The 14,936-nt window shown below is 36.6% G+C and overlaps 1 protein-coding gene across 6 annotated transcripts in view; it reads right to left on the bottom strand.

Annotated features, from left to right (window-relative positions):
- The window catches only part of LOC127650128 (collagen alpha-1(XVI) chain-like), a 128,163-nt gene that overhangs the window by 90,960 nt on the left and 22,267 nt on the right, over positions 1 to 14,936 (bottom strand). For all 6 annotated transcript variants that reach the window (XM_052135317.1, XM_052135321.1, XM_052135319.1 and 3 more), the window contains exons 4-8: positions 14,620 to 14,737; positions 8,400 to 8,523; positions 6,523 to 6,804; positions 5,271 to 5,351; positions 2,937 to 3,011 (exon numbers count right to left, since the gene is read on the bottom strand). In XM_052135317.1, coding sequence (XP_051991277.1) covers positions 2,937 to 3,011; positions 5,271 to 5,351; positions 6,523 to 6,804; positions 8,400 to 8,523; positions 14,620 to 14,737 — 680 coding nt within the window. The remainder of the gene's footprint in view (positions 1 to 2,936; positions 3,012 to 5,270; positions 5,352 to 6,522; positions 6,805 to 8,399; positions 8,524 to 14,619; positions 14,738 to 14,936) is intronic.

Genomic DNA, 14,936 nt, shown 5'->3' with positions numbered 1-14,936 from the left:
GGATAGTAAAACCCGAAATTTTTGACCTTGTGGGGACATTTTGTCGGACCCCATGAGGAAAACAGCTTATAAATCATACTAAATGATGTTTTTTGAAAAGGTAAAAATGCAGAAAGTTTTCTGTGAGGGTTAGGTTTAAGGGTAGGGTTAGGTTTAGGGGATAGAATATAAAGTTTGTACAGTATAAAAACCATTATGTCTATGGAAAGTCCCCATAAAACATGGAAACACAACATTTGTGTGTGTGTGTGTGTGTGTGTGTGTGTGTGTGTGTGTGTGTGTGTGTGTGTGTGTGTGTGTGTGTGACAAGCGCTAATGTAAACACTGCATGCATTCGATAATGTGGTGCTTTTTTGATAGTTTGGCTGTCTGTTTCAGTAAACAAACTTATTATATGCCTAAAAAGACTGTTTGAGTTGCTGTTTGTGTGAATGAAAACCGCATCTTTACCTAAGAGGATGTGGCTGCGTGTATGGGAATATCGCGTTTAGATGTGATGGCTGTGCATAAACAAGCTGTGAACTGTTATCGTGGTGTTTTTGTGATAGTTTGGCTGTCTGTTTCATAAAACAAATGTATTATATGCCTGAAAAGACTGTCTGAGTTGCTTTTTGTGTGAAAAACGTATCTGTACATATTAGGCAGATGTGGCGGCATGTATTGTAAAATGTTGTTTAGCTATAATGGCTGTGCATATACAAGCTATACAAGCAGCATATACAAGCTGTTATCTGTTATTGTTGTACTTTAGAGACAAATTGGCTGTTTTTTTTTAATAAAATAAACATATTAAGTGCTTGAAAAGACTCATTGAGTAGCTATTTGTTTGCCGAATGACAACCGATACTAATGTAAACAAACATGGCAGCATGAATAAGAGGAAGATCGTGTTTGATGTATTGACTGTGCGTATAAGATCTGTAAACTTTTTATTGTGATATTTGGTGATGAGTTGTATGTACTGTATGCATATATGTAACCACAAGCAGAACTGTACTGCATAGTTTGCTTATTACTGAGTCACAATATGTCTGTAAAGTAATCAATGCATATTACATTGAACAGACTTTTCACAATGTTTTCTGTGTTTTCAGTACAAGGCTGTGCGAAAAAGGTTTCTAGCGGTATAAGGGTAATTAGATGACAACACAATTTTAAATATTGGATGAACTATTGCTTTTAGGAAAGGGCATATGTTGGAGGTATTAACACAATGAAGATGAAGGCCAACAATTCAGTTTGCATGCAAATTGAATAAGATAAATAAATAAATGTGAGAAAGAGAGACACAACATGAAAGTAAAGGAAGAAATTTGCACAAGCAAGAAAAAAAGTATGAAAAATAAAAGAGTGACAGAGAATGTCTGACTTCAACAAACTAAATGTGCTACAGTTCATTGGGCATCGTTCATAAGAATTTACGTTTATTTCTAGTTTCTGCAAAGTAGCACATCCAACTGCTTGCTAGCAGACTGATTAATGGCTGCTAACAGTGTCAGTGTCAGCCTATATCAAATCTTCATCTCATCTCTTCATATATTTATGGGCTGAAATGCTGTAGGGATGCATCATTCAAATGTTCTAACAGGTGAAAAGGACTAAAAGACTCTCAGGTTTTCCACTGGGTTCTGCATATTAGTACATCATTAGTGTAGCTCGCCCTAAAGGACCTGATTAATCTATTTTAGAAAGTTCACCTTTAGAAATATCTCACTACATGTAGACACTGGGTTTTAATAAGCATGCACAGAGTGTCCTTGCATTCAGTCTTCACAATGTTTTTAAATTGTTAGTCAATGCAAACATTCTTTAAATTAACAAAATTTTGCAATTGCATTGTGTTGGTGATTTTTCAGCATCTGACGTCATGAGCATTTTTTATGTTAAACACATCTCCAGTCCAGGCCTCATAATGTATTTCGGTTTTTTTCTCTCCTTTTCTCACCAGTTTGGCATCTACCCAGTGTGCTTTAGGTCCTCATGACTCAATCTGGGTGGTGGAGGATCTCAGTTGCCTCCGTGTCTGAGACCGCCAATCCGCTCATCTTTCACACGGCTTGTTGAGCGCATTACTGTGGAGACCTAGTGTATGTGGAGGTTTCATGCTATTCTCTGTGTCATCCATGCACAACTGACCACGCACCCCACCGAGGGTGAGAACCACATTATAGTGACCACGAGGATGTTATCCCAACGTGACTCTACCCACCCTAGCAACCGGTCCAATTGGTTGCTCAGGAAGCCTGACTGGAGTCACTCAGCATGCCCTGGATTTGAACTCGTGACTCCAGGTATGGTAGTCATCGTCTTTACTTTCTGAGCTACCCAGGCCTGGCCTCATACAGTATTAATACATTCGAGAATAACACACTTCACCTGTGACAGGGCGGGGCCAGGTCGTGATTATACACACCCGATCCCTTATCAGGCTAATTAAGCATCCGCTCTGTCACATCACCTTTGACTCCTATGACATAAGAATCTTAAAAAGATCCCTGGATTATGTTCCATTTCATCACAAGAAAGAAAACTCATAGTACACAAAGTAAATTTAAAAGAATGGTTCACAATAAAAAAAAAAAGAAAGAAAGCAAAAACAAGATTTCAGAGCTTTCAGAGGAAGGTATTTTTTTTAAATGACAAAACACACAGTTTTCATATAATTTCAGAGGACTTTGAATATAGTGCCTAAAACATAGGCTTTGTTTATCAAGCTTTTATGCCCATTTTGTAGCTTGACATTCCCTCATGATTATATACATGCTACTCTCTTTGTGTGAAAGAGAGTAGCATGAACTTCAGAATTTCTCCTTTTGTGTTCAACAGAAGAAACAAAGTCATACTTTTTTTAGAGCGACATGAGGGTGTCTAAAATACCGAAATTTCTTGGGTAAACAATTCTTAAAATAAAAATAAAAAATAAAAATAATGTTTACCTGAGCAAAGGTATTGGGTACAAACTCAATCTGGTTCTCTGCAGCTCGCCGACTCTTTGGGGTATCTGTTGGACACTTCAGAAGAATGAAAGTCACAGGTCACACAGAAATCTGACAAAATAAATTCAAAATACTCCCCATGTGAGGAGGCACGCAAACAGCTTACTTTCATTTGTCATAAAAACCATACTTCTTGGTTTCGATACATACTTTAAACATATATGAACTTGCAACTGTCTGTATCATAACGCAAGACATCTGCCCCCCATCTCAGAGATGGAATCGCTTTCTTCTCTTTTTTTTAGCAGCCGCAATTGACAGCAAACGTTCAGGGGAAACGGTTGCCCTTGTTTCCATTTTAAGCATTGCTGGTGGATAGCCTTGAGCATTCTCCCCCAAAACAACAGCACACAAAGAAGATTTGTTGTCTTTTTACATATGCATACAACAAAAACTTCCAATCTTTAGTTTTATAGAATTAATGTTATTCCTATCTTTCCTTACAAATCAGTACACAATATGTAAAGGGAATAATAATTTCCTGAAAGATGAAAAATTCCATCTGGCATGCAACTAATGTCTTATAGTTATTGGCTATATCAGACATCCAAAAAAATCCACATATCCAAAAATAAATCAAATTTGAAATGCCAGCACAAAGTTAGCTGTACCTATTCTTTGTCAAATAAGTTTTACAGGTGACATTTCCCGATCTCTGCCTTCTTTACTATTCTAGTCTGTGGGAGTTTGGAAGCTTTTCATATAGGCTGAAGTTATCTGTGTGATGCATTCCTGTGAGTCTTTTCGATTCAGCAAATCTTGCCAAAGCTCTGATCAATTCAGAGAAAAGAAGCACACCAAATTCCAAATCCTCAAATAAAGCTGCACTCCCACATTGATGACTCAAGCACAGTTCCTGCACCACAGTTGAGCTGCTGCTGGAGTTTCAACCATCAAGTACAACTTTAACAATAATCTTATGACAGACAGATTGCATCCATTCCCTCAACAAAACATGAGATTTAGCTTTGTGGTGAACATTTATACATGTGCTACTGTTTTCTAATCTTTGAATCCAATCTCACAAATGCTCTCTTACCTTTTTAGATTCAGTGGTAGATTCAGACAATTCGGCAACAGCTACGTAACATGCATATTAGTTACTTGCATGGTACCATATTTTGTGCTTGTTTTAGGGCTGATGATTTAAAGTGTTAATTCAATGTGATTAATTATATGCAGTATGTAAAAAATAAAGTGTTAAAAATATAGCACAATAAACATCTCCCCAGACTGCCTGGCATGTTCCTACAATCTGAGCACCGCCTGTTTTCAGCAGGGGGAAGTAAATGAAACACTGCTGTATAGGCAATGTGCAGTTGTCCGACAAGCACTTATAATGAACTTGGAAAGATTGACAAATTTAATTGCTAAATGGATTGATGTGGAATGTAGGCCTATGAGGCTTATGTTAAATAATATAGAAATAAACCACATATTTTCATACTTTCTAAAGCCACTATTTTGTATTGGCTTTATTGGTCTGCCACAATAATGCAATGCTTTTAATTACATGAACTAGTATTTTTTAAATACATATTATATTTATAATTATTTTAATCAAACCATTTATAACTATTTAATCATTATATTTAGATATTTAGATGTTTTGTTATTTTATGGGCTTTCTCGACAATTACTTAAATATGTTATTAATTTGATTAATTAATCTGCAATTCATTATTGGTAATTCATATGATTACAATTTTGAAAATATTTTGTTTTATTTATTTTATTGTAACTTATTTTGCTTCATTATATTTTTTTATTTCACTTTGTAAATGTTCATTGTTTTGAAGATGTTTAGATATTTTAACTGGAAAACAAGACAAACATACAAGACAATTAATTTTTTCAATTTATTTATAAATTTCTTTTGCAGCTCAAGTGTTAATTTGGAGCACTGCTATATCCTTCATACTGCAAAATGAAAACATAGAAATGATTGATAGACCAGATCAATTATTTTGCCATTGTGCAAACCGTGCCTACAGTACATGGTGGATTACCAGAAGAGGTTGGTAAACCCCTTGTGGCAATTACAAAACCTTTTTCTATTTTTCTATTTGTGTGTGTGTGTGTGTGTGTGTGTGTGTGAGTAAATATTGTGCAAAGTAAATGCTAATATAATTTTGCGTACATTTCATTTGCTATGATTAAATGCTATTTTGGTTAATACTGCAATTATATAGAAAAACCTGTATTGGATTTACCATTACATTAATATAACCAAGAGCACTTTCTGGTGTTCTTGATGGTTAAGGACTTTCTTACCCGTGCTCCAGGTATCTCACAGCAGGCCTCCTGGATGGCCAGAGAAGGGTCACAATACACCATCACCTGCTGCACGTCAATCTGATGAAAGAGGAGGGTAAAAAGTATTACACAGAGAAAGGAATGCAATCTATGTATATTCAGATTTGACAGAGTAATATACCACATCTACACAATGGCTTAAGGCTGTCTACGCTGGACTCATCGAAGTTAACATTCTAAAATGACGTGCTGCTAACAAGGTAATCAGCTGTGAGCTCAAGGCTTGACTTGAGTAACGGCTAAATGGGAGAAAATGTATACAGTTTTATTTTCAATTAAAATACATTGGTGTGAAAATATACTTATTATTTCATCACTAATATACCAGTAATGTAATTATTGCAACAACTGTTTATACATATGATTGGAAACAAACTATTATTTACATTAGTAGACCAGACACCAGAAACATCTCAAGTTGGCTTTGAAGTAACAGTCAGAAGTTATTTATATATATAACAAACAAAATTCAAGACAAAATAAATTCAGACATTTGATATTTAGATAAGTAGCTGGTGTAGCTATACAGTGCATCCGAAATATACCAAGATATCTGTCTCTTTGAAGGGAATGGACGCTTCCAATGAAGACAACTTTACTGATTGTAATGGCAGCAATTTGCTTTTGATGCGACACTCTTAAACTGTTAAACTATACAATCAAAATGAGTGAATGGAGAGCTATAACTGAGACAAAAGATATGTAAGAGGATCCTAGAAAGATTAAAAGAACAAATAAGCTTTCTAAATGTTGGACCCACTCTGCTTTACATAAGGCCACTTAAAATGATCACTTCACTAAGTGGCTGGATTAAGATGGTAATTAATTGTAATGGATGGAACTCTTTTTGCTGGTATGGGTTGTTCTTTTCATCTTCTCTGATCAAAGTGAGCTCAGTAACGTTAGCCCTAAAGAGCCACCCGTAGTCTTCCTATCTCTCACACATCCACAGATACGTCCCTGCCACATACACTTCCTCTGCAGACAGAACACCCAAGGCAAAACCTGTGGGAAGCCGGCTTAGAGGAAGCATCTACTTCCGAATACGCTATTGTAGTGTTCAACTATCAGAGGAGTTGGAAGCTTCTGCAGTCATTCTTCTAATTGGCAACCTCATCCTCAAACCTTTGTCTTTTGTAATACGAATCACAATACTGCAGGTGAACTATCATATCTCATTCATTCACTAAGATACCTCACAGGTCCTCACCTCAACAGGGTTAGCATCAGTTGCTCTCATACCCAACAGTGTGTGTCCACTGCTGGGCAGCTGGCCATGGAGCTCCAGGGGCTTGGTTTCAATGGAGCTGCAGTCCACATGCAGGGAGGCAGCATCTCTCTGCAGACTCAAAGCCACCTTGTGCCAGCGCATGTCCATCAGAGAATCAACACCATCACCTTCAAACACGCACTCCACCATGGACCCTTCAGGGTCAGCCGCTCTCACCCGGAGAGCCAGGTTGCCATCTGGCCCATTCCAATCCAGTGAGAACTAAAGGAGAGAGATAAGAAGGTACAGAGAGTGTTGACAATTATGTATTAAATATCACTACAAGAAGTACTTAAGGGAAAATTGTGTTTTTTATCTACTTAAAAACTTTCATCTAGTGAGTGCAATAACAGATTTTTGCAATTGTATTTCCATTCTCAAACAATCTCAGACCTCAACCGATATTTAACTTTTGGGCTGGCTATGTTCAGAATGGAATATTAGTATGCCGCTTAAGGCATACTGTGCAGTGTATACAGTGTGCAACAATTAATATTTAATGTAGAATGCAACATTCCAATTACATGACCTTACTCCTTAGATTATTTAATTCAGCGTGTGACTTCAGTAATCATTTTGGAAATAAATGTGCATATTTTGCATTTTCATATAAACTGGGGTAAAATTAAGTTTTATTATTTAGCACATTAATTCAGTTCAATTCAGTTACACTATATATAAGCACCAACTTCATGTTTTTGTAAGTCGCAGTCAGCAGGGGGCTGTAAGCGCAACTCCAGCTGTACAGACACTGCACAGCTGTACAGGCAACAAACTAACCGCTGTTCAAAGACAGCTGGATGGAGCACAACAGAATGGAGGAATTTTAAGAAGTGTTTACTTTTAAAACTACATTTTAACTTGACAAAGCATCCTAAAAATGCAACGTTTTGGCGAGAGTAGCTGTAAACAAGTGGAACACAATAAAACCACAGTAATATGCTCCAAAACATCCATCTGAAGAAAATGGACATATTGACAAACTTAATTGCAAAAATTATGTGAACCGTAGTTTACTGGTGTAGGCATGTGTTCAATGATATGCAAATGATATGCGGGATAAATTCTAGTCGTATAGCCTGTCATGATGGGCAAGGAGAAAAGTCTTGATGGTAGAGCAATCGAGAGGATCCAGTGTCCAGCTGCGGGGGGTGGCAGGGAGACTGCTGCCCCACAACCAGGAGATGTTCTGGGATTAATGGGGCGAAACATCCGTGATAGGTTGCTTCCAGCTAATGACTCTATAGCTGGTCAACTAAAGGCAGCAGGTTTAGACATTTACCTTAGGACAATTGTTTACTGAATTATTTATTTTGGGGGCTTTCTCAGCAAACATTGATATATGCGATTCATTCATATGTGATATATGTGATTAATTAATTTGATTTATCTGCAAAAAATTCATAAAAAAATTATTAATTCAAAATGTTGAATGTCAAAACATCTTTATCAAACTTTTGTCAAAAAAAATTATTTCTCACACTGGAATTAGAAGGTCAGGTTGCATTTTTGGATGCAATATTCCATTCAGCATACTTGTAAAATGCAGAAAATTTGTGCAAAGCATAATGTAAATTAAAAACAGTAAAAGTGATATGATAGTATGCCATTCCGAGCATGTCTATTGTTTTTTACATTACATTACATGAGAAAATACAAACTACCTCTAGTTTTGGATGCTTGTAAAATGATTGGTCAAAAAAGGATGTAAGAGCTCTCTCATATATATATAAGTCATAAATGCAAGGTAATAGATAATGTAAGCTGTGTCTTAAGCAAAGAATAGCTATTTAGACTTGAGGGGAAAGTGGGCGCACCTGAGGATAACCATGTTCATCTGATATCTGGAAAAGGTAAATGTTATCATTCAAACTTTTCTTCTTCAACAGCAGGGTAAAGACCAGGGTGAACTCCTCCGGCAGTCCGAGAGGAAACACTTGACTGAAGAGACAAATGTGTTAGACTGCAATGCACATACAAACCAATATATACACATACACTGGTAGGTTGTAAGAGTACAGCATCAGTCTGTGAATGGTATCAGCAATGGGAGTATATCTGTATTAATGCTGCTGTGGATATAGACAGAAGGATAACCCTTGACACTCATTTTGTAAAGGAATGCGGCAAAGCCAACATCATCTTCATTCACTACTTCTATCTCTCGCTAGATAAACAGTTTGCTGGCCACTTGGTGGGTCAAGGGCAGACAAACTCCAGGAATTTTATTTACGAATCCCAAATCCACACACACACACACACACACACACACACACGGTTTTATATAATTGCGGGGACTCTCCATAGACTTCCATGCATTTGGCAGGGGGCAATTGCTATTGGCCTTTTCTCAAAATGGGGCTCCCAAGAGTGACACCTTTTGTCACTCACTTCACATTTTGTCAATGTAGTGACACTAGGGGTAAACATTGTTTAGTATGTTTAATAAGCAATTTCCCTTGTGGGGACCGCTGGCTGGGCCCCACAAGGTAGGTGATCTCAGGTTTTATTATCCTTGTGGGGACATTTGTTCCTTACAATGTAGTATAAACATGTACACACACGCACACACGCACACACACACACACACACACACACACACACACACACACACACACACACACACACACACACACACACACACAGACAGAGGATTTCATTCAAGTACAAGTCATAAACCGTCAGGGACCTGATCATATACGCATACATGGAATGCACAACAAGCAGGTAGTGTGTTTGTCTCTAAAACAGGGTGAGAGTGATTTATAACAGACATAATGATTTCAAGGTAGTAACAGTGAACTGCCCTCCACATGAAAAAAATAATGAAATAAAAACTAAGCACCTGAGAATGAGAGAGAGAGTGTTTGTACAGGATGAAACTTGTATGACAGGGTGAGGTACACAGCTCTTACACATATTTCTTGTAGATAAAACTGCAAAAAAAATGATTGCACTAAGAAATTCATCATAAATAAGATATGAATCAATTTTAATTATGTTTTGCCTGTTTTGTGAGTCCCATAGAGCAGGTCTACACAGTGGCCAAATGTATGAATGTCTTAGCATTATTTTAAAATAATCAAACTAGTTGGTATTTATTTTAAAGAAAGCACACATTACAACATAACACAAAAATAAATGTGTTTGATTTCAAATGATAAAACAATAGGTATAGTGAATATTATATATATATATATATATATATATATATATATAGAGAGAGAGAGAGAGAGAGAGAGAGAGAGAGAGAGAGAGAGAGAGAGAGAGAGAGAGAGTATTTGACACATCAATAATGATACAGTAAAAAAACATTATAGTTGTCAAGTGTCATGTGACATATCCACATTTAAAGCAATAAACTTCACCTGAAATACTCCTCCTTTTGGGGAACTGACCACTCACATTTACCCTAAAATGACCCTGAAAATCTGCAGAGGTCAGAAGTGTGTAATACTGTAAGTATATGCTTAAAATGTAAAATTCCCTGGATACATATTGTAAATAGACATATATGGTACCATTTGAAAGCTTCGATTCTGAACGTAAAACAAAAATACAAAAATACTACATTACTTTTGATATTCTGTTAGATATGTTATGTTGCTGACTATGGATGGAGCAGAGGATCTCATGCTTCCAATGACATCTAGATTTAGCTTGTAGTCCACTCAGAGGCCGAGATATTCAATGAAAAACTGGGGAGGTTGAGTAGGATCACAAAATAGATTAAATGGTAATAGATGTGCACATGGTGAATGTTCAGCTACATTAGAGTGCCACCTGCATTTGAAATCTATATATTGTGATGTAAGGTGATTCCATACAAAATCTAGTTCGTGCTGCAATCTAGTGGAATGAACTAACACTTTTTGTGGGGACAAAGAGCAAATAGGGCTGTGCTTAAGCGGTTAAAATAATAGAAATAATGGCCAAAAAAGTTTTAATTCCGTGGAATGGTCTAGCACCATTTGTTTGCAGATAACACTTACCCAAATTATACTTCAGTCATGCGTGAAGTATACTATGGGCTTTAAGTAGCTATGCCCGCACAAACTCCCAACTGGGCCCCTGAAATATTAAGGGCTCTAATGGGCCCCCCTCAGTCAGACTGACCAGACTTTGTTGCTGGCAATGTGCACCGGACGTCGTAACACTATCAAGGGAGATGATCTATCTCTCTTGAGACCCCCTCAGTAGCTGATCCCCTTTTTCTCACCCTTATGGGCGGGCCTGCTCATAGCAGTCTTATTGTGCATGCACCAACTTCCAATGTATGTGCACGCAGTCATTTGAATTATACTTTGAAAGGCTAGCGTATGATTGTATGCAGACACTAAGCATTTGCGTCAAAACTGAAGTACACTTTGATCTTAAAAGTCCGCAGTGTCTAAATAACTTTTTTGGGGCCACCATATCCACCTTATTTTTCAGCGAATTAGAGTGCCGTCATTATCAACCATGAATGTGCACCACTTCTGGTATTATCCACTTCCAGCTATTTTAGCTTTACAAAAATACTACATTATTGATTAAAGGCTGACAATAAATGACTTATTATCATTAATTACGTATTTTCATAAACACATTGGTTTTCACCGCATGTAGTTTTACCGTTCATCGCATTTTGCCATAATATCATCACACACTGTTGCACAGGCAGAATTAATTAAATCAGGCACTGACAGGACAGTCCTCCGCACGGTCTGACATGCCTCCACAAACTTTACACAACTAGCAGAGATGAGAAAGCTGATGGGGAAATAATGCTTCGACTTTGTTTGTACAAAATCTGCATCTTGTTTCATGTTAATAATAAATAATAAATGCATTTTACTCTCCATTCTTGGCATTCTCTCTCGGACACGCTGATCTCATTCAGCATGGCTTATGAAACATCGCCTTTGGAAATAAATAAAGGCATCAAAGGAGGTGATACAGGTACATATAAATGGAGACATGAAAGACTGCATTGTCACGATCTCGGTAAAGAAAGAAGCAGATTTTATTACCATCTCTTCAATACAACAACACAGCAACAAGTGAGTGATTTACTTACTCGTTTACTATAAATGTTGACATTAGAAATTATCAGATATTGCCAACTAATTCTGTTGTTAATTTAATTGTGTGATAGTTTATAAGCCCAAATCATTAACTCTGGTATTATTATCCTTCTAATTATTTACACTGTGGTCAATGCCAGCGGAACTTACACACATTTGCCGAAAATGCAGCCGCTGCATACGTCCGCATTGCAAAACAAGGTGGATATTTCAAGACACCATACCTCTGAATACAACATCTAGGACACAAATACAAAGATCCTAGTAAACAAACTCAAACAAACTCCCCCCAGCTCTCTCTCCCTCTTACAGGTGAGCCGGTATACAAGATAAATGAGAGCAAGAGGTAGACAGTTCTATTACAGGCCAAGTCTAAGCTAAGAGAATGACTACCACAGAGGTGGCCACCTAATTTAGAGACCATCTGACGCTATCAAACATCAGACCCAAACTGACAAGACTTTACATTAAACTTTATCTCAAAGAGAGAGAGAGTGGAGAAGAGCATTTATGCATCCAGGCCTTTTTTTCTCAGCGGTTTGCTGGTCATGCAAAGTGGATTTTGAGTGCAGTCTCTCTCTCTCTCTGTCTCTGAAACAAGTTTTAGAGTGGGAGAAAGTGATCAGGTTTCAAATCGTGAAAGCATCTAGAGCTCTGGAAAAGCCATTCTTACAGAGAACTCCCACATGATGGGGGATTTGTGTATGTCTGTGTGTATGTGTATTTTTGCCTCTACTTTCAAGGTTTCAGAAGGTTAAACTGAAAAACTTTCAGCAACAAAAAAGATTGCCATTAAAACTTTTGAGCTATTTGAGCTATAAATAAATAGAAAACGTTTTAGATGTGATGTGATAATCTGTTACTAATTCGATATATACGATGTTGAAACTTCTAATGCTCAAATGCTGGATTCTGTTGTGTCTCCTTTAACTATTAACTTTGTCTTTCCTAAAATGCTTTAGGGTGAACAAAAAGAGACAACGGGGCAATTTTTGACAAATTACACATTTCGAGCAATAATATGTATGTGGATACTAACATTGCTCTTTCAATTTGGTCTTATAAGAATGTATATATTGAAACCCATGACTTTTGATTACAGACTATTAGTGCTGCGTATTGAGTTTGATACATTTTAGGCACCGACCGAATTGCCTCTAAACAATCGAGTATCGAAAAATGTCTTGTCGTTCGGTACCAAAAAAATGTCTGTGGGCACATCTAGTGCTATAGAAAAGTGGTATAGAAAAAAGTATAGTTTAGGAACCGGTATCGAAGTCAAGGTATTGAACGATATTTTTTGAACGATACCCAGCCCTACTGACTATGGTATCTTGGCAAATCTGAGCATAGTTTGTGACATTGTTGGAATCTCAACTGAAACTCTGCAAGAAACCTATTTGAATTAAATCATATTTGAGATTTGTATGTGATAATGTGTACACCATTAAAAACTATAATCCCTATTTTTTATTTTAGGGGTATTTTTGTCACTTTTGGTGGCATTTTTGCCCTGAGCTCTGCCTGAATTCTTAGTAATTTTAGTAAAAGCATCTAAAACAAAATTGATGTTTAAATGAATCATAAGTGAGAACCAAAATAGCAAAATCAGAGCAATAACAATTTTTGTCTGAGTAGTGAATTGAAGATAATTGGAACAACAAACATCTGGATTTTAAACCCTTATCTTATTATTTCTAGCAAAGTATCACTAGCACAATTTCCTGCTAAAACCAAGAAAAAGTGTAGATCTCCATGTTTTCTCCAAAAAATCAGATCTTCATGTTTATTTGCATCCTTTCTTAAGAGAAAAGCCATCACCTCAAGAAAATAGATAAACAGCAGCTCAGACCATATGTCCAAATACCTAAAGGACACTGATTTTCTTTATGAGAATTCATGTGACATGATATATATGATGAAAACTGAGGACAGTATAACCCTGTCACATTGTTTTAGTAGTTGCAAAGTCCTGCAGAAGTGCGTGAGCTACTGTATTTATCTGGCCTATTTGGCAGACATCGGAGCTCTCATTTCTGTTAAGTCTACATGTGAAAATGACAACAGGAAATTCTGATGCAGAACCCAAACTGTAGTATTTAAAACTTTGCAATGAGACTTCTTAATCCTAACATACCAAAGGCAAAACAACCATTAGCTTGTAATTTTTTTCACGGCTCTTTAAAAGTATGGTCATTAAATGAATTGTTAGTGTGGCTTGAGGTCTCACCAAAAGCACTTGAAGTTATTGCTTAAAAAAAGTTAATAGCATTTCAGTGTAAAAGCAGAAAGCATCAGGTAATCTCTTGAAATGTTTATTTGCAGTGAGATGGACATAAGCAAAAATTCAAAATATGTCTGGTGTCATTATTCTGGTTCTTTCAGGATGTTAGAGTAAAGGTTAAACCAAATAGCACTTAATAGACAGGAATTCAAGGCTTGTCCTGAACTGCAAGAATAGTTTGGTAGCTCTGCAATGATGCAATACCTTTTATTGCTAATTACAAACAGGTTGAATAGACTTTGATTTAGAAAAAAACAGAATGTAGCTATTATTATTATTATTATTTAAAATTCTAAGGATAAATAAAAAAATGAATAAAAATGTGCCAAAGTACTATATAGTATATGGTATTATAAAAAAAGATAATAGCTTTCTTATAGATTTTGAGGACCAAAAGTTTTTTTTTGTTTGTTGCTTTATTAAGTTCGAAAATAAAAAGAAAATATAAGAGTAGAAGAATTGTATTCTTAAGAATGTTTAGTGAATCCAGCCACATCAGTATGATTTTAGCATACATTTGGTTTGACTTGGTCTAAATTGTATTGTTGGTGCAAATTTATAGTTGAATTATGATTTCTGCGTGAAAACATTCACACGCAGTATGAATATGAAACGTTCAAAAACCAACTGATGTATAAGAAAAAAAAAGATCCACAAATACAAAGGAGGGTAGATAGATCATTTTACTTTGTAGGTTGGATGAGTTGGACTTTCCCAAGGCGGAGGATGACAGGGCCTCTTGGGTTTCGGATCTTCTTGACCTCGCTGTTCTTCATCAGGGAGAAACGGCTCACAAGATTGAAACCTGAGAAACGGCCGATCAATCCATTTACTACCCCACAGGATAATAAATAAGTAGTCTGCTAGCTGACAAGACCTATGCAATGTATCAACTCTACAGTGGCACCTTCAGTTCACATAAAGCTAAGAGAGGGTCCTTAATACTGTATATATATATTTCTGCTTATGAACAGATTGTGTTCTTCAGACTGCTTAATGGGCTG

The sequence above is a fragment of the Xyrauchen texanus genome, chromosome 10 (assembly GCF_025860055.1).
Source record: "Xyrauchen texanus isolate HMW12.3.18 chromosome 10, RBS_HiC_50CHRs, whole genome shotgun sequence".
Taxonomy (NCBI): Eukaryota; Metazoa; Chordata; class Actinopteri; order Cypriniformes; family Catostomidae; genus Xyrauchen; species Xyrauchen texanus.
The sequence above is the reverse complement of the archived record's forward strand: the minus strand, read 5'-3'. Positions and strand labels throughout refer to the sequence as shown.